This window comes from Acomys minous (genome assembly GCF_964271855.1).
Source record: "Acomys minous genome assembly, chromosome: 15".
NCBI lineage: Eukaryota > Metazoa > Chordata > Mammalia > Rodentia > Muridae > Acomys > Acomys minous.
This window is the reverse complement of record NC_140497.1, coordinates 16,419,208-16,437,787: the sequence shown is the minus strand read 5'-3', so window position 1 is coordinate 16,437,787 and position 18,580 is coordinate 16,419,208. Positions and strand designations below refer to the sequence as shown.

General features: G+C 50.0%; 1 protein-coding gene across 8 annotated transcripts in view; it reads right to left on the bottom strand.

Moving 5' to 3' along the window:
• FGFR1 (fibroblast growth factor receptor 1) overlaps window positions 1-14,152 on the bottom strand; it is a 59,092-nt gene extending 44,940 nt beyond the window's left edge. For 2 of the 8 annotated variants that reach the window (XM_084760278.1, XM_084760280.1), the window contains exons 1-2: window positions 13,468-14,152; window positions 374-552 (exon numbers count right to left, since the gene is read on the bottom strand). In XM_084760278.1, the coding sequence (XP_084616404.1) occupies window positions 374-464 (91 nt within the window). In that variant the 5' untranslated portion in view covers window positions 465-552; window positions 13,468-14,152. The remainder of the gene's footprint in view (window positions 1-373; window positions 553-13,467) is intronic. The other 6 variants (XM_084760282.1, XM_084760284.1, XM_084760279.1 and 3 more) reach the window with 3 other exon arrangements.
• Between the last annotated feature and the right edge of the window lie 4,428 nt (window positions 14,153-18,580).

The following is an 18,580-nucleotide window of genomic DNA, read 5'->3' as shown; positions in this document are numbered from 1 at the left end:
GGAAGCCAGAGGCCGTTATCAAGTTCTTCTTACTATAGAATGCCCTTCCAAATCTACATTTGTGTCACTCTTTCCCATTGCAACCCTTTTTATGATCAGCTGAGTTAAAGACCTGATTACATGGTTTCTCCAGAAAGAATGCATTTCCCAATTACCTCACCTCTGGCAAGCAGATGTCACCAGTCTTCATTGACCCACACCTCTAATAAAGATAGGCATACGTAGCCAAGCCCAAACCAGCCCAGGTACCTTAGGCATTTTTCTAATGGGGCAGGAGCCCTTTGCTCCGCCAAGGAGGAAGTTTCGGGTTGACCGCATCACCACCATGCCAGCAGCTCACCCTGTTTCTTCAGTTCAGGGCCTGTTGTCTTACCTTGTTCAGGCAAGGTCGGGGCTGGCCTGGCAGTGCACAGTGTGGCTGTGACCAGCACAGCCCAGAAGAGGAGGCACCTCCAGCCCCACATCCCAGTTCTGCAGTTAGAGGTCGGTGAGAAGGCTCCACATCTCCATGGATCCTCCACCTGGAGCCTGTTCTGCCTTCGCAAGCTGACTCTGAGGAAAGAAACAACAGCTGTAGGAGTTGGACAGGAGAGGGGCGAGGAAAGAGTGCATCGTTGTCCATGGTCAACCTGCCCAGAATGATACTTTTTTTTTTTTTTTAAATAATGCATTCTCTCATATATTACATCCTGATTGTAGTTTCCCCTCCCTCCCTCCCCACCCCCTCGCTCCCCCCCTCTCTGCCATCCACCTCCTCCCTCCCCATCCACTCTCCTCCATTTCTCTTCAGAAAGAAGGCAGGCCTCCCAAGGAGATCAACCAAACATGGCTTATCAAGTTGCAATACGATTAGATAGCTCCCCTCATAATAAGGCCAGACGAGGTAGCTCAGTAGGGGGACAAGGGTCCCCAAAGCAGGCGAAAACATCAGAAACAGGCCCCCCCCTGCTCCCCCTGTTATGAGTCCCACAAAACCACCCATCCACACAACCCTAACATACATACAGAGGGCCTAGGTCAGTCCCATACAGGCTTCCTGAATGTTGGTTCAGACTCAGCGAGCCCCTGTGAGTCTAGGATTGTTGATTTTGTGGGTTTTCTTGTGATGCCCTTGGCCCCTCTGGCTCCTACAACTCCGGAAGGGTGTTTCTTAAGGTGCAAAGAGAATTGAGCCTATCCCAACACTGGAGCACCTTTGGGAGGTGATGAGCCCTTTAAGAGACAGACCCTCAGTCGAGTATGGTGGTGCAGGCCTCCAACCCCAGCATTCAGAGAGGCAGAGGCAGGTGGATCTCTGTGAGTTCAAGACCAGCCTGGTCTACAAAGCGAGTCCAGGGCAGCCAAGGCTACAAGGAAAAACCCTGTCTCAAAAAAGCAAACAAACAAACAAAAAGAGAGATAGACCCTCGTGGGAGGTTTTAAGTCAGTGGGGGCATGCCTTGAAGAGGGTAACAGAATCCAGCCTCACATCCCTCCTTACCCTCTCTGTTCCTGACCAGGAGGGAATGGGATTTCCTCTCTACAAACAAACTTGGCACACTTGCTTTCATCCCGCCACAAGACGTGCTCAAAGGCAATAATAGTCAGCCATAGCCTGAAACCTATAAAACTGGGCATTAAATAAACCTTTTTCTTTTCTCTCTCCCTCTCTTTTTATTTTTTATTTTGGTTTTTTCAAGAGAGAGTTTCTCCGTGTATCCTTGGCTGTCCTCGAACTCACAGCAATCCGCCTGCCTCTGCCTCCTCAGTGCTGGGATTAAAGGTGTGCGCCACCAATGCCCGGCCTCTCTCTCTCTCTTAAAAAAAAAAAAAATTATTTATTTAGTATATAGTGTTCCACCTGCATGTACACCAGCATGCCAGAAGAGGGTACTAGATCTCACAGATGGTTGCAAGCCATTGTGTGGTTGCTGGGAATTGAACTCCCAACCTTTGGGATTCTTAAAAGTCTGAGCTATGGCTCCAGCCCACCTTTTTCTCTTTCTAATTTGACGGCCTCAGGTATTCTGTTATAGTGATGGGACGTTGGAGCCTATCCTACAGTTCCTCAACTATGCTTTGTGTACAAACTAAGTACCAAGCTGGCTGGGACTATGGCCATCAAGTCAAGAAACAGAAGCCAAGCCATGCTAGATGTGGTGGTGCACGCTTTTAATCCCAGCATTCTGGAGGCAGGCAGATTTCTGTGAGCTCAAGGCCAGCCTGGTCTACACAGTGGAAGAAGGGAGGGAGGGAGGGAGGGAGGGAGGGAGGGAGGGAGGGAGGGAGGGAGGAAGGGAAAGGAAGTACTGGATCACCGCTTCAGGTCAGATGGAACGCGGAGACCCTGATAAACCTCCCTGGACATATGCAAGAAGATGCCAGGGAACCTTTTTTTTTTTTTTTCAGCAGGATGGAATCCATAGCCTTTCACAGGTTAAGCAAATTCTCTACCCCAGATATCCATGCTCAGCTTGCCAGGGTCATTCAGTTCTGCCAGCCTTTCCCAGAAGACACATGCTTCACCACTTGGAAGTGAAGACAGAGCAGGGCACTGTGAGGCAGATGCAGCTATCCTGACACTGGCTGGTGACTGCTGCTGTCTGACAGCAATAAGTAAAGTCGGGGTTAGGTGGCAGAGGACAGGCGGACACAGGCATAGTCCTGGGCCACTGTAGAGTCTGACTCAGACAGAGGTGGCTTCCTCAGTCCCAGCTAAAGCGTCATTCTGTAGCCTTTGACCCTTCTAGGGTTTGTGATGGTGATTTTTTTTTAATATTGTAAATTGTTTATTTTATTATTGCTCTGTGTGTGTGTGTGTGTGTGTGAGAGAGAGAGAGAGAGAGAGAGAGAGAGAAAGGTCAGAGGACAACCTGACAGAGTCAGTTCCCTCCTTCTCTGGTCCTAAGGAAGAGATGACTGGCTGCCCAGAGACCCTACCAAGTGACAAGAACTTGCTGGGCACTGTGTTTTGGAGGAGTGACCATCTCTGTTTCCCAGGTGTTTTCTGTCCCCAGTGCTCCAGAAAACCATCCAAGCAATTCAGAGAATCTGCTTCCGGAACATGCCCTAATGTAGTGTTTCAACCCTGCCTTCCCTTGAGCCAGGAAGGGCCCCTCTCCAGTTGAGTCAGTCCTAGCTGGCAGAAAACCCCCGAAATTCTTGGCCAACAGAATGTGTGTGCACCACACTAGCTGTCTCCAAAGGCTTACTAAAAAAAAAAAATAAATAAATAAATAAATAAATAAATAAAATATATATATATATATATATATATATATATAAATAAAATTTCAAACCAAAAAAGAAGTAAATATTTCTCTTCCGTTTCCCACCCTGCCCTGCCTGTCCCTCACTCCCCACCCCCCGAATTTAGGAAAGGAAAGGGACAAGAAATGGAAGGAATATTTGCTGAATACTGTGGAGCCTACCCAAGTAAAATACATCTATAACTACAAAACTTCCTTTATTCCTCCTGCTCTGCTTCTAAGGGATAGTACTAGATTCTGCTAAGAGATAAAGAAACTGGGGGGGGGGGGCGGGCATGGGGGGGGAGCAATCCAAGAACTTAAGTACTCTGCTCAAGGAAAAGGAGCTGTCAGTAACACTAGAACTTGATCACCCGGGTTTGGGGAACATTAATTCAAGGTGGGAAAATGCAAATAATTTGGCCACACCTAACCAGGGTACAGCACAGAGGAAGGGTGATTACCCCAGAGCCTGGGGAGGGAGGCCCTGCACTCACCCCCCAACACAAATAATACAAAAATAAAGATTGGCTCTCCATCTGAGGCAGACTCCTATACACTAGAGATGCCAAGAAGGGTTAGGGCAAATCCAAGTTAATGCTGGAAATCACCAGCTCCCGATTCTGTGTTTCTTCGGTGCACAGGAAGATGTTTAGAAATGGATCGCTCAGGGCCCTTCAGGACCCAGGGTCAGGCCTAATCTCAGGCCTGAAGACACCTCTAAACCCACAGCACACATTCCAAAGCCACATCTAATCAGTATTGGCCTGTTATCCGGAAAGGGACTCTCGACAACAAAAACCTAAGTCCCACAGTGACCCTGATTACTAAATCTTTAGCATCAACAAAGGCTGGGTGGGAGGAGGTGGTGTCACCATGAGATGATTGATTAGGCTGCAGTGGACCACAGCTTCCACCTGTCACCCTGTCCCCCCAGACGCCTGCCCACCCACCTACCTCCTCCTAGGTGTGGGCGGGCAGCAGCCTATCTTCTTTCATCCCCGGTGTTGAATACACTTCAGACACTTGACACTATTCTGAGACTATTCTGGCACCTTCCCTCTGATCACGTCCAAAAGAGGCACAAGAGTCCCTCCTGCCTGCCTCCCCCATTTCTACACTCTAGGCCTCGAACTGCACAATACAAGTACGCTATAGACACTTGGCCTCCTGGAACCAGCTCCTGGAATGCAAAGGCTGCTGGGTACATGTACGCAAAGCTTCGCACATTGGGCAGAACACAGACTACGAAACCAAATGCTATGCGGAATCCTGGAGACTGGCACCTTAGCATTCAGGACTCACCTCCTTCCTTCACTGCTTGGCAGAAGAAGTGACCTGTAGCCTTGCAGGTGGACCCAGCAGTTTCCCCATAGAGCGACATCTGTTTCCACCATCAGTCCCTCCACTACCAGTCGAGGCTCCCAGAACCCAAAGCCCAACTGCCTAAAAGAAGAGGTCTTCAAAGGCAGGCAATGAGGAGACCACACGACCTCAGTTTTCATTCTTGTGGGAAGGCTAAAACAATTGTCCTAACTACATCGGGTAGTTATAAGGACCACCAGCCAGCTTCTCATCTTCCTCTAAAGGATTTTTTTTTCTGTCCTAAATTGTTTATTGGGCATGAATCTTACAAACATTCCGTGAATTGGAAGTAACGACGGAGACGGAGAGTATTGCGCCTTCTCCAGGCTGCTCGGCAAGAGCCACCAATAGTATGGTTGAACGTGTGGCTCTTTCCGAGGCCAATGCTCTTGCAGCCAGCAGATGTCAGCCCACACATCTCTCTGTGTTTGTGGACTGATGTGGTGTTAGGGTTTCTTCTGATAGCTTTATAGAATGCATCGATGAGGATAGCCTCGAAAAATTTATATGTGGAGTCTTCACCAACCGAGTAAGAATTCAGGACTCTCAAAGGCCCACAGCGGCGTCCAGCTCTCTCCTCAGCAACAGACTGAAGGCTTTGTGCAAATTTTAACTGGTTAGGGGCTGGAGAGATGGCTCAGAGGTTAAGAACACTGACTGCTCTTCCAGAGGTCCTGAGTTCGATTCCCAGAAACCACATGGTAGCTCACAACCATCTATAATGTGATATAATGCCTTCTTCTGGCCTGCAGGTGTACATGCAGGCAGAGCATTGTATATGTAAAAATAAATAATAAATAAATAAATCTTTAAAAAAAATTTTTTTTTTTAAACTGGTTAACACCACAGTGGACAAGAATCCTGTAAATGACATAACCTTGCTTGCTTGGCTTTATATCCCAGCCTTCAAACCTTATCAGGCCGAGTGGGAGGGGGAGCCCTGTGCATCACAGAGAGCTGGCGGGTACTGCCAGCAGCAGACCCTCAGAAGAAAGTGCGTGACGTCAGACCGCTTTCTCCTCCAAAGCTCCTGGATGTATTTGTGTGCACCCATCTTGGCTCACCTAATGGCTGCCACTAGAGAAAAGGATGCTCTTGAGGATTTTATTTGCATACATGTGCATGATATGTGTGCGTGGAGGCAGGGGGATTGTGTTCCATGTGTATGGGGGCCCAAAGACTCCAGAAGAGAGGCTGTCATATCTACTGGGGCTACAGAAGCACCTGATGTTGGTCCTGGGAACTGAACTCTGGTCTTCCTGACGGAGGCAAGCCGAGCCATCTCTTCAGCTCCTAGGTCTTCAGCTCCCTGTTCTCTACAGAAGGCAGCCAATGAATGCTTTGATTCATGACACTGCCACCTTGGGACAGTTACTTACCCTGGCTTTGGCTCCCCACCTGAAGGAGACCAGAACATGTGTTCCTCCTACGTCTCGGGTGGTTACATAGAGCCAGTGAGCGGCACCATGAAGAGCCTACTCTACAGCACTAGTCTAACAGAAGAAAGAATAGTAAATTTGTATTTAAAGCAATTATTTTCACCGAGCGTTGGTAACCCACGCCTTTAATCCCAGCTCCTGGGAGGCAGAGACCAGCCTGGTATAGGAAGTGAGTCCAGGACAGCCAAGGCTACATATACAGAGAAACCCTGTCTCGAAAACCAAAGGAAAAAAATAAAACAGAACAATGATTTCCAGATTTATTTATTTTATCTGTGTAGGTGTTTCTGCCTGTTTGTATGGCTGTTCATGTGTGCCTGCAGAGGCCAGAAGGGAACATCAGATCCCCTGAAACTGAAGTTACAGACTGTGAGCCAACAAGTAGGGGTGCTGGGAACCAAACTCGGATTGCCAAGGCTCTTAATAACCCCTGAGCCATCTTTCCAGACCCCAAACTCTTGGATTGTGAATCACTCTTTGACAACGCTCTCCTACAGGACACAAGCTTCCGTCTTTCCACAGGTATTTTGCACCCTCCGTCTTCACACTCTTAACACTCTAGAGCTAACTGGCAATTCTGGTGGCTCCTGGCCACACTGCAGCTGTTGAGCTATTGAAATATGGCCCATGCCAACTGGGATGTGCTAAAAGTGAAAAACAGAAAGCAGGAATATAAAATATCTTACCAATTTTTTTTTATATTGGGACCAGATACAGTACAGACTTTAGCATGCTTCAAACTCTAAGCTCAACTGATAGCACTTCCAAGCTTTTTTATATTAATTACATGTAAAAGGATGATATTTTAGAAATATCAATCACATAATATAAATAATAAAACATAATATAAATACAATGTGTTCTTAAACTCTAAACCAATAGGTTTAAAGTAAATTTCACCTGTTTCTTCTCATATACTTTTAAAATGAGGATACTTCCACCCTGGCACTTAAGGGGGCTCCCGTTGTAGTTGGGGGGGGGTCTGTGCAAGTATCCCTCTTTTACTCACAATTAGGTCAGGTCCGGCCTAACCAGTGAACCCCATTTCACACAGCGCCTCTTCCACACGCCGTCTAGCTCCTCCGCCCATCCCTCTGACTTGCCAGTAAATCACCAGCCCCTCTCCCAGGGTGTTCCCGTCAGCTTCCTGGACGGCTGCTCATGTTCCCACCCTCTTCTCTCCCCCAAGTGCACTGATTTTATGTCAACCTGACACAAACTAAAGTCATCTCAGTTGAGAAAATCCCCCAGAGTGGCCTGTGGTGTATTTGGTTGATTCATGACTGACGGGAGAGGGCTCAGCTTACTATATAGTCAGTGCTGCCCCTTGGGCTGGTGGTCCTGGGTGCTGTAAGAAAGCAGGCTGAGCAAGCCATGGGGAGCAAGACAGTGTCCAGCACCCCTCTGTGGCTCCATCAGTCCCTGGGCTATAGGTTCCTAGGCCTGACTTTAGATAAAATAAACCCTTTCCTCCCCAAGTTGGTCACGGTGTTTCGTCACAGCAACAGACACCCTAAGACACCAAGGAACGGTGGGCTTCTGGGAGGCAGGATCAGTGCCTAACTGCCTTCCACAGTACCCTCAGCCCTCACCATAGGAGGTGGAGGCAGACGTAGGAATGGGGGTGTCTATGTTAAAATGGAACGAAAGAAGGCAGGCCATACATACTGAGAAGTACAAATGCAGGTCTAGAACCCTCTCTGTGAAACGTGCAGGACCATCCGTGTTTCAGATTTAGAAGTCGTTTGGATTTTAGAATAGCTGGATAGGCTTTGCCAGTAAAGTCCAAATGTGAGATCCCAAATGTTTTACAGTCTGAAGCCCTTTAACTGCCAACACGACATGTGCATTTGGGAGTCCAGGTTTCTCAACTTGTATATATTCTTCAAGAAAAAGGAATGGCTTTCGGGGGGGGGGGGGGCGGGAAAAAAAAAGCCACAGCCCCATGCTAACTGGCCTGGATACCAACAGAGGGAAAAAAAAAATCTAAACATACTTAAGTCCTAGAACTGAGGCTATGATACAGAAGTATAAATCCCTTTGGATAAGAAGAAGACTCACTAAACAGAAGAGGTTCCCTCACACCACTTTAATAAGCATTTTTAAACGCTAGGGTAGTTTTGCATACAGAGTTGTAGCTGGTACAAAAGAAATGCTAAATTGTGGGGCTGGGGAGAACTCAGCTCGCGGCTGCAGCTGAAGACTATCACTGGGTTCCAGAGTTCAGTTCTGAGTCCTATGGCCCACGTTCATACTCACACACAGACACATCTGTATTAGTACAGATAAGAATAAAATAAAAACGAAACGCAATGCTTGTGTGTGTGTCTGATGAAGAGGTTCAGTTTATTAAGCGGGCTGGAGAGATGGCTCAGAGTTTAAGAGCACTGACTGCTCTTCCCAAGGTCCGCAGTTCAATTCCCAGCAACCACATGTGGCTCCCAACCACCTACAATGAAATCTGGTGCCCTCTTCTGGCGTGCAGGTGTTACACGCAAACAGAGCACTGTATATATAAGCAAATAAATCTTTTTTTAAAAATTAGTTTTTAAGCATGGGGATTAAGAGAAAGAAACAGAGCCCGGCAGTGGTGGCGCACGTCTTTAATCCTAGCACTTGGGAGGCAAAGGCAGGTGGATCGTTGTGAGTTCAAGGCCGGCCTGGTCTACAAAGTGAGTCCAGGATAGCCAAGGCTACACAGAGAAACCCTGTCTCAAAAAACCAAAAATAAATAAATAAATAAATAAATAAAAATAAAAGAGAAGGAAACAGGCGTTCAGAAAGGAAGACACACCCACGGTTCTGGGTGTGGGTTTCTCTAAAAGAAAAAGGCCAAGTTTATTTTACATCTCTGTAAAAGTATGAAATGATGGGCAGCAGGGCTTGGGGTTAGCTCAGTAGTAAAACTGTTGCCTAGCAAGTGCAAGGCCCTGGGTTCAATGCCCAACATTGTTGAAACAAAACCAACTTGTGTGTGTGTGTTCACATATATGAAAAGTATCTATATGTCTTTTATATAGAAAAATTAGTAATAGCTATACGGGGGCATGGTGCATTTCTATCAGCTCACAGTCAGGAGGCTGAGGCAGGAGCATCTCAAGTTTGAGGCCGGCCTGGGCTCCATGAAAACCGGACTCAAAAACCAAACAAACAGGCACTGGAGAGATGGCTCAACAGTTTCGAGCACTTGTTGCTCTGAAAGGTGATCTGGGGTCTTACTCCCAACAACACAAGGTGACTCGTAACCCACCTGTAACTTGGTTACAGGGGAGCTAACACCCTCTTCTAACCTCCTCAGAAAATGCAAGCACTACACATACATACATTCAGACAAAACACTCACACAAGCAAACAACAACGGAGGAACAAAAACATAGCAAGTGAAACAACATAGGAAGTTTAGCTGTTGAAGACAGTGCCTAGGAGTGATCTGTTACCATATTCTTGGAATCCCTTACCCAGGTGAACATTACGTATTTCCAGGCCTGGGGCACAGGGGTGCAAATGGGGCTTCTTCCTGGAGGGATGGCAGTAAGCAAAGAACTGGTATTTTAAAGACAATGCAATCATGAGGGGAAAAGCAAATGTCCCATCTCAAATGAGGGATTTAATCCGGCTGGAAACACCAGCACCTTTTCTAAGGATCCAGGGTGCATTTAGACGTTTTCCAGAGCCCAGGGGAAGAGAAATGGAAGGCGAGCTTCCCAAGAGGAAATGAAACTCCTCTCAAGCGATGTAAGTGAGGCCTTTTCGGAACGAGAGACGAAGGCAAAGTCGATTCTAACTCCTTTTCCTCCGGCAGCAAAGGCCCAGACTTTGCAGGGAGGAAACGGGGTCCTCGTGAGGCCCACACTGGCTTCAAGCTCAGCACACAGGAAGACCCTGAACTCCCGATCCTTACGTTTCCACCTCCAGAGGGCTGGATGTCATCCGGGATGTCAAGTGTTACCAGATTTCCCAGGAAGCTCCTCAACAGCCATTTTGATGAAAGAGATGACAGAAATTGGAGGCAAGAAAAGGGCCGTTGGGGTTAGCAAGTAAGGGAGGGGACAGGGGAGAGGGGCTTGTCACTAAACTTGAGTTGGATCCTTTGAATCCACATGGTAGGAGAGAGCCCAATTCTTTTTCTTTCTTTCTTTTTGTTTTAAAAGATTTTATTTTCCATTACACTTATATGTGTGTGCCAGTGCAGGTGTCTTCTGGGGTAGTAGATTTCCCATGGAACTGCCTGACGTGCATGTGAGGACCTCAACTCAGGTCCTCGGGGGAAAGCAGCCAGTGCTCTTAACTGCTGAGCCATCTCTCCAGCTCAAGGACCATTTCTGGCAACCTGTTATCTGATCTCCACTGGAGCACTGTGGCATCCATGTACACACACATAAATAAATATAATCTTAATAATAAGTAAATAAACATGGGCGGGGGTGGGGGGGGTAGGGAAGGACCTTCAGAGGCGCTAGGTGCTAAACCCCAGGTTCACACAAACAAATCTATTTTAAGAGTCTTGCATGAGGTCAGCGTCACGACTAAGCAGTAAGTGATCACTCCCAGCAAAGTCCACAGACTGTCTTGTTCTCCGAGGCTGAGGTCTGCCTATGCAATGCTGCATTCAATGTTCTCATCTGGACACGACCACAATGAAAGCTAGCTCTGGCGTTCAGGGGGCCTATGTGTATTCTAATCCACGCCTGTGAGGAGCCGGTGGGTGACAATAACTTTGATGCTCCTATGCTCCCTTTGCTTCACTTGCTATTCAAAGAGTACCAGTTTCACCTTCCAATGGGCTTCATGGCCCGAGGCCAAGGAAAACAACACCCTAAGACCATATCCCTTGGAACCAAAGGAAGTGATGCTCGCGTCCCTCCCACCTCCCAGTGTGAAAATACCTTTGAAACCGGTATTGGAAATACACTTGGCTCTCCATCCACTCACTGCCCCTCATTGAAAGGCTGACACATTCAGCTATGACTAAGAGTAAAATGCAACATATTTCAAGGAGCTTATCACCGATGAAATACATAACCACCCTGCTGGAACCAAGCCCCAGACAACAGCCCAGTCCCCAAACACCCAGCACTCTGGGGTCAGCAGAGTCCCCACAGGGGAAATACATATAAACAAGCCATTAGGGAGGGAGGCAAGCCATTGGCACAGTTGGCGGGTAATAGTTGAGCTTGCTGGCCTTAGGTCACAGAAAGGAAGAGACACCACCCCATGGAGGGGGTAATTGGCTAGACCATGGCGGGTCCCAGGGGCCCTGCTACTTAGCCCCAGAGAGGAAACCCGGAGCCTGGCCAAGGAAAGAAAACCACCACTTTCTGCTCAACGGTCTCAGGGTTCTACCATTTAGATACTATTCCAAAAAAAGCACTGGTCCGGAGGTGCGAAGACCAGAGCACATCTGCAAAGGAAACAGTCACCTTAATTACCATGTCTAGAGAAAGTGCGCTTTCATTACAGCCTCCAAAACTACCGCCCCAGAAGGAAACCAGAGAAGTGTTTTCAATTTAAAAGACTGGAAAGGGTGAGAGGCACCTACCCACTCTCCCCACCCTGCCTCCAACTTTAGACCCTTTGGATGCTTTGCTGCCCCCAGCCCATCCCCACCCCCCACCCCCCCCCAAAAAAAAAGTATTGTGAAAAAAAGGGCATTCCACGCCTGGCCCTGTAGTCATTGTTTAAACAGCAAAAACACTCCATTTTAAGCTGAAGTCTGCAACCCAGGAAACTGAAAACACAAGGTGTCTCTGGCTGCCACAGCACTAGGCGCCGCACCCTGCTCCCCACTTAAGAGGATGGAACCCCGCAAGGGACCGGGGCGTGTGGCAATAGGATAGGATAGGTGGACCCGCAGCACGTTGTCCACACGGGGCAGACATTCCTGCTATAATTAAAGGGAGAGGCGATGCTTTGGCTCCAATACACGTGAGGGCCAATTTTGGCCCAGACCTGCCGACAAAGGCCACCTCTAGTAAGCAAGCCGCTCCCAACTGGGTCCAGAGAACTATGGTCGCATCTCCCAAGATGATTCTTGGACACAGCACCCCTCTCTCCCCATCGCCGGCCACCACCATGAGCCTAGTGTGGAAGAATCCAAAAATCACTTGGGATCCACAACTTTCTTCTCTCTTCCAATCCCAAAGCCTCCTCTCCACGTCTCAAGGAATTTTAAGGGGTGGTGGTGGTAAAGGCTAGTCGAAGAATCTCAGTTTTAATTTAGGAGGGGGAGGAGGGTAGGATGTTTAATAATGTGGCTGCGGTGTACCCGTGTAGGGTGAAACGGAACCAGATGCGGCAGCTACATCTGGGAAATGGGGGGTGGGGTGGGGGAGAAAAAAGAAAAAAACGCCGTCGAAATGCTTTGCAAATGAGTTAATAGCTTCTAGGCCCAGAAAAAGAGAACTCCCGCCTGCACTTCCAAGGTGTCCAGCTGCCTTCCACTGAGGGTAGGGTGGGGTGGTGTCGTAAATGTCTATTACAAACCCCATGTATTAAAAAAATAAAAGTCAGTAAATTCCTCCAAAATTATGGGTACTGGACTGTCTTATCCCGCCGAGGACACCACGGGAGGAGACGCGGGAAGCCCGGAGATGGGGTCTGGGCCAGAGAAGCAACAAGCGGGCAGCGGAGAGCTCCGCACCGGACAAACTCCCATCCCTTCCCCCACTTCCCAGAACGATCCAGACCCCGCGGGCCCCCTCCTCTTTTCCAACCCCCTTCAGGAGTCCTCTAGGTCTGAGACTAAATAGAACATCACCACCACCCCTCAGAAAAGGGGGAATTTTTGCTCGCTCTCCGCTAAAGCCGATTCAGCCATTTGGTGACGACACCTCCTTCAAACCTATTCCAAGACAAGCTGCTCGCCTTCCCCGCCACTTCCTTTCCTCTTCAAGCCCCCATCCCGGACCCCAGACTTGCCCGGAGGTAGAAAAACACTTGAAAAGAACCCAGATGTGGGGGGTTGCGCCCAAAGCCACCGGCTGAATTGGGGTGAATCCTCAAGAGAACCAATGTACACACACATACACACACACGCACACACACACACACACACACGCACACACACACGCACACACACACACCCTCCACCTCGCAGCCCACCCCCGCCCTCCTCCCCAGCCCGGGAACCCACGGCCTCTGCCGCCTTCTCCTCGGCGGGGAGGGTCGGGGTCTGGACTCGGGGTGCAGCAGCCGCCTCGCCAGCCTCAGAGCGCGAGTTGGCGGAAAAGTTGGGCAGCCGGCAGCAGCGGCGGGCCCGGCGCTGGGAGGGGGCGCGGGCGGCGACGCTGGCCAAGGGAGGAGGGACAGGGGCGCCGGGGAGGGAGTGGAGGTGGAGGGGGGCGGTCGGAGGAGGGAGGCGCGGGCTGCGGCGGGCGAAGCTCGGGGGCCACTCCGGACGCCCAGCCGGCCGGCTCTGCGGCGCCGGGGACTCTTACCTCACTTGGCGCTGTGGTCCCGCCTCTGGAGAGCTCGCCCAGGCGCGGCGGGTGTCTGTATCTTGCGCTCCGGCCGCTAGTCTCTCCGCTCAGTTCAGGTCCTGGCAGGGTCGCGAGAGGTCCGCGGCCCAGGCACGACTCCAGGCGGCACTCGGAGCCGGGCGCCTCCAGCCCGGGCGGGAACAATGGAGCCGAAGCTGGTGCCCCGGAGGCGGGGCGGGGGGGGGGAGGGCTCGGGTCCGCCGCCGGGGGTCCCCAGATCCTGCGCCCCCCGCTCTCCAGTACGCAGCGGCGGCGGCGTCTCACGCTTCTGGCAGCCCGAGTTCCATCGCCCCTCCAGGGGCTACGGCATGCATTGACTGCAGCCCTGTTGTGGTGCGCCCCTGGAACTGGAAAAAAGTCCTGGGTCTCCGCTGCTTTTCCAGCTGCGGCGCGCGCTCGCGTCCGGGAAAGGCGAGGTCGCCGCAATGCGCTAAGCACAGTCTCCGTCCAGTCCGGACGTTGCGGCCCAGCTCCCTGCGCAGCCCGGGTCCTCTGCACGCAGCGGCTGCACGGTATTCCTGCTCCCGTTCGGCGCCACCCGCTGCTGAGGGCCCGGCAATGGTACCCGCAGGAGCGCTCAGAGCGCTGTGCACCGGCGAGGCGCGAGGACTCGCTCTCTCACTCCTACCCGGCGTTAGTCCCACCTCCTCCTCTCCCTCTCCTCCTCCTCCTCCTCCTCCTCCTCCTTCTCCTCCCCTTGCAGTTGCTTGCTGGGCCTTGTAGTTCTGTAGCCGCAGCCCGGGAGAAGCCGGGAGGAGCCGAACTGCTTTACAGACTAGTCTGGCTTGAGCATCTCCTGGAGGGCGCCCGAATTTCAGGCCTTGCATAGATCAGCAATTTGGAGACCAGAGCGGAGGGTGACGAGGGGCGGGAGCCTGACTATACTTTTGAGGCTGTACTTGGCAACTCGGTCTGCGGTTATCTGTGTGGGGTATGATTTTCCTGCTCTCAGTTTTCCCATCTATAAAAGGGAGATAACAATACACCTAAAGTGGAAGAAAAAAATAGGACCCTCACAGAGTTCACAATAAGCACAAGTGTTCTTATTGATGGATGGTTCAATCTTCCCCCTCAGATCCTTTCCTTGGATCTCAACTTTCCTTAGCAACATAATTTAGGTTTTGTGGTTCACCCTGGACCGGACCCTTCGAGTTCTACAATGCCTCAGAAATCACCGGGTTTCAGGGACCATTCAGGAAACAAGCAAGGAGTGAGTTGTGTAAGGAAAGGAGATTTGTTTTGTTTTTGGGGAAAGTTGGGGTATTTTTCTTTGCTTGCTTGATTTGTTTGGGGACTTAGGAATTAATCAGAGTCAACCCACAGCCCCCACAGAATCCTGTGAAACTCAAGGAAAATCGTTGAGATCCATCCACAGGGTGGTTAATCTGTGGTTCTTTAATCCAATGGACCTGAGTCCAGTGGACCTGAATCACTCTGGGAATGTTGAAAAATACAAATTCTTGGTCCAACTTGGTTATCAAGAATCCCGACATCCCTATGAAGCACGCTAAGAGTACAGTTGGTAGAGTCTTTGCCTAGTCTGCCGGAGCTCAATTTCCAGCACCTGTAGTCCGAGAACCAGGCAAGTGGAGGCTCAGAGGCTCAGGATCATCAGTGGTCACACAGAAGGTGAGAAGACAGCCTGGGCTGCGATGCCTTTAGATTTGCTACGTAGCACTGGAGGGGGTCGGGTGGGAGGGGTGTGGGGGTGGGTGGGTGGGGGAGAGCTCTGCAAATTCTCCTAAGGGTTCCTGGTAATTGTGATGTGATGCCTAATTGGGGACCACCGGAAGGGTGGGAAGTATGCCACACAGGTGTGAAAAATACTTCCACCACTCAAAGACTTTGGCCATGTCATGCATCTGATAAAATCAAGTCTCTGCGGGTCTCCCCATGAGAATCAGACAGTGAGGGGGAGCTGTTCGTTAATGAACCATCAGCAGAGCAAGCTGTGACAGCCTGAAGACCAAACTCTCTGACTGCTCCCTCTACATGGAAAACAAGAGTTTCTAAGACAGTTTTCTATGTGACCACTAGGTGACAAAATAGTAAAATTCCATGATAGAGTCACATTTGTTTATCTCCAGTGAAGTGTGGGGGAGAAGAAAGGCCATTGATGAGTTTATTGATTTATTGACTTTCAAGGTCATTTATTGTTTTTTTGGGGGAGGGGGGAGTGTTTTTGTTTTTAGAAATAGTCTTATGCTTTCATCCAAAGTAGCCTATAAATCAGTATGTAGCTTAAAACTCAAGGGGATCACCCGATACTCTTGGGTACTGAAACAACAGTTTATAAGCCTCTGTCATGCCTAATGAAACTACATGTTTAGTTCAGTGGTGGGTCCTGTGCTTAGCATGTACAAAAGGATGTGGGTTCAAAGTTGGGGAGAGGGTGCCATAGAGAGAATACATTTACTGAGTGCCTAAAAAGTAAATATTCAGTAAGTACTTTCTGAACAAATGAACAACAGCAACAGTAGTAATAATAATAATAATAATAATAATAATAATAATAATAATAATGACCAGAAATGACTGTGGAATAAAATGAACACCAGCTAATATTTAAGGGTCGTTACTAAGTATATCTCTGTACCCTTCGACCCTCGGCTCCTAGTCAGGCCCCAGTTATTCTCTCACAGAAGTTACAGATCAGCCACCTGGAGATGCTGCTGCCTCCTGCTGTATCTACTGATTTGATATTTAACATCGTTTTAGCTGTCTACCCCCCCACCCCCACCCCACCCCCCACCCTACATTGTGGTTTGTCTCCAGCAAGCTGCTAAAACTGTTCTCGGGCAGTGGTCTCTTCAGTCTCAAGAGTTTTCTTGAGATATAAACACCTGTTGTTTGGGGACCGGATGCATGTGAGAAACCTGGCTGAACAGGCATGCTACCTACCACCTGATGTAATGATGGGGAAGGTGAGCCGTGGAAAACGAAGAACTGGCCGCTGAGAGCCAACCCCAAGTGTTCCTATTGCACTTCGCCTCGGCAGTTCTTCTGACAAAGCTCTCTATTTAGAGACAAGATCTTACTATGTAGTCAGGCTAGCATCACACGTCTATGTCAACCTCTCCCAAAGCAGGGATTCAGGCCTGCACCACCAGGCATTTTTAAACAAGAGGCCTCCCCTCCCCTCCACCACCAACCCACCCCCCTCCATTCCCCTACCCCAACTCCCACCACTTTAGTTTTTTGAGACAGGGCTCCTCTATGTAGCCCTGGCTGTCCTGGACTCCCTTTGTAGATCAGGCTGGCCTGGAATTTATCCACCTGCCTCTGCCTCCCAAGTGCTGGCATTAAAGGCGTGAGCCACCACCAACCCGCAATAAGAGATTTTTAATACAGCACTGCACTGGGGATGTGGCTCAATCCCTCTCTCTCTCTCTCTCTCTCTCTCTCTCTCTCTCTCTCCTTCCTTCTTTCCCGTGTGTGTGTGTGTGTATGTGTGTGTTGTGCACAATTACACTTATTAAATAAATATAATACTTTTTATAATCTAGTCCTTTTTATTTTGATTTCCTTCTGAAGAGTATGGAGAAGGTAGAAGTTGAAAAATATGCCCTTCTTGTAACCAGAAAAAAGAAAGCTCCACATGCCTACTTGGTGTTGAGGCTCTCAAAATGATTCCTCTATAGATTTAGGGGAGTGGGAATAAAAATGAGAAGCCAGCGTGCTTGCTGTCCACCTGCTTTCTCAGAAACAGCTAGAAAGGCTGGACTGTAGAAGGACAAACCCAGAGGAGGCAGTGGTGTCCCCAGACCCAGCCCGGGCGCCTGCTTTTCCACCCAGCAGCGTTGCTCCCGGGCCTCGGCACTCCCGCCCCGCTCTCGCCCATCTTGGAGTCGGCACCCCCGGGGCAGCTCTGGGACGCCGCAGGCCACAGGGTGGGGTAACCGCGGGCCCTGGGGCCTGCTCGGAGGGTGAAGGCGCCTGGCAGTTGTCTCTTTATACCGGGAAACGTAATCTTCCCTCAGAGATAACAAAGAGCTGGGAGGGTCAAGAAGGGTTTGTAGGCCCCTCGCGTTGCCGGTGGCTCGGCAGAGAGGGAGACAAAGGCCCTTGCGCTTTAGGACCAGAGATAACCAGGGACCTGATGCCTCTGGGATCTGGGGGAGGAGGGGAGTGGTGCTGAAAGCAAGTGGAGGAAACCGAGCTCTCCCCAAAGTCCCCGCTGCCTTCTTTGTTTTTGGAACACGTTGCAGGTCCTTCCCTCTACTAGCAGAAAGGCAGGAATTCTAAAGCCAGGCTCGTTCCAAGCTGCTAAGTTAGGACTCAACCGCGGCCACCAGGGCCGAGCATCCACTCAGGCTCCAGCCATCAGTGCTCCTGGAGTTGTGAGAGATGAAGGGCTTTAGCCGCCCCCCAGCCCAGCCTGCTGGAGTCCCTGGAAGGCTGGGAACGGACCATGCTAGTTGGGAAAGCCGGTGGAGGCCCTGGCTTTCTGTAAAAAGTGGCTGGTTCACAGGCCCTGGGTAGCAGGTGGGCCACTTGTGCCTTTTGCCCCAGGCTCCTGGAGTTAGGGACAGCAGCCAGTTACCATCTGGCCGCCATTTGGTGACCCCTGGCTGTTCCTAGCGCAGCATCAGTGTGTGTGTTGGTGTGTGTTGGGGGGGGGGGGCGGAGCGGGGAGCTTGTTTGGCACGATGTTTTTGTAAATAACTTTCGGTTCGTTCTGTATGCTGGGAGTGGGAAAGGGAGCTGGTACATTACATTCATTCTCTGAGGCCTGTGTCTGCTAGAGGAGGGACATCTGTGTGTGAGGCTCTGCTGGGCATAGTCTCCAAAAGAACAGATTGGGAAAGGAAGAGATGCCTGAACCTTGAATAAACACCCAGGCTTACCAAGAGTGCTTGAAGAAAGCAGACCCCAAGACACATGGAAGGACGGGTTAGGTTGACATTGGGTCGCTTTTGAGTGTGGGTCCTGAATCTGCCGCTCCTTCCCGCCTGTGCGATCATTGCCAGTTTCCTTCTGGTCATTGCCAATTTCCTTCTGCCAGTTCTGTTTCCAAGATGGTACCCTGAAGATCCCAAGAATAATGTCTTAAGACTGTTGAAAGGATTAA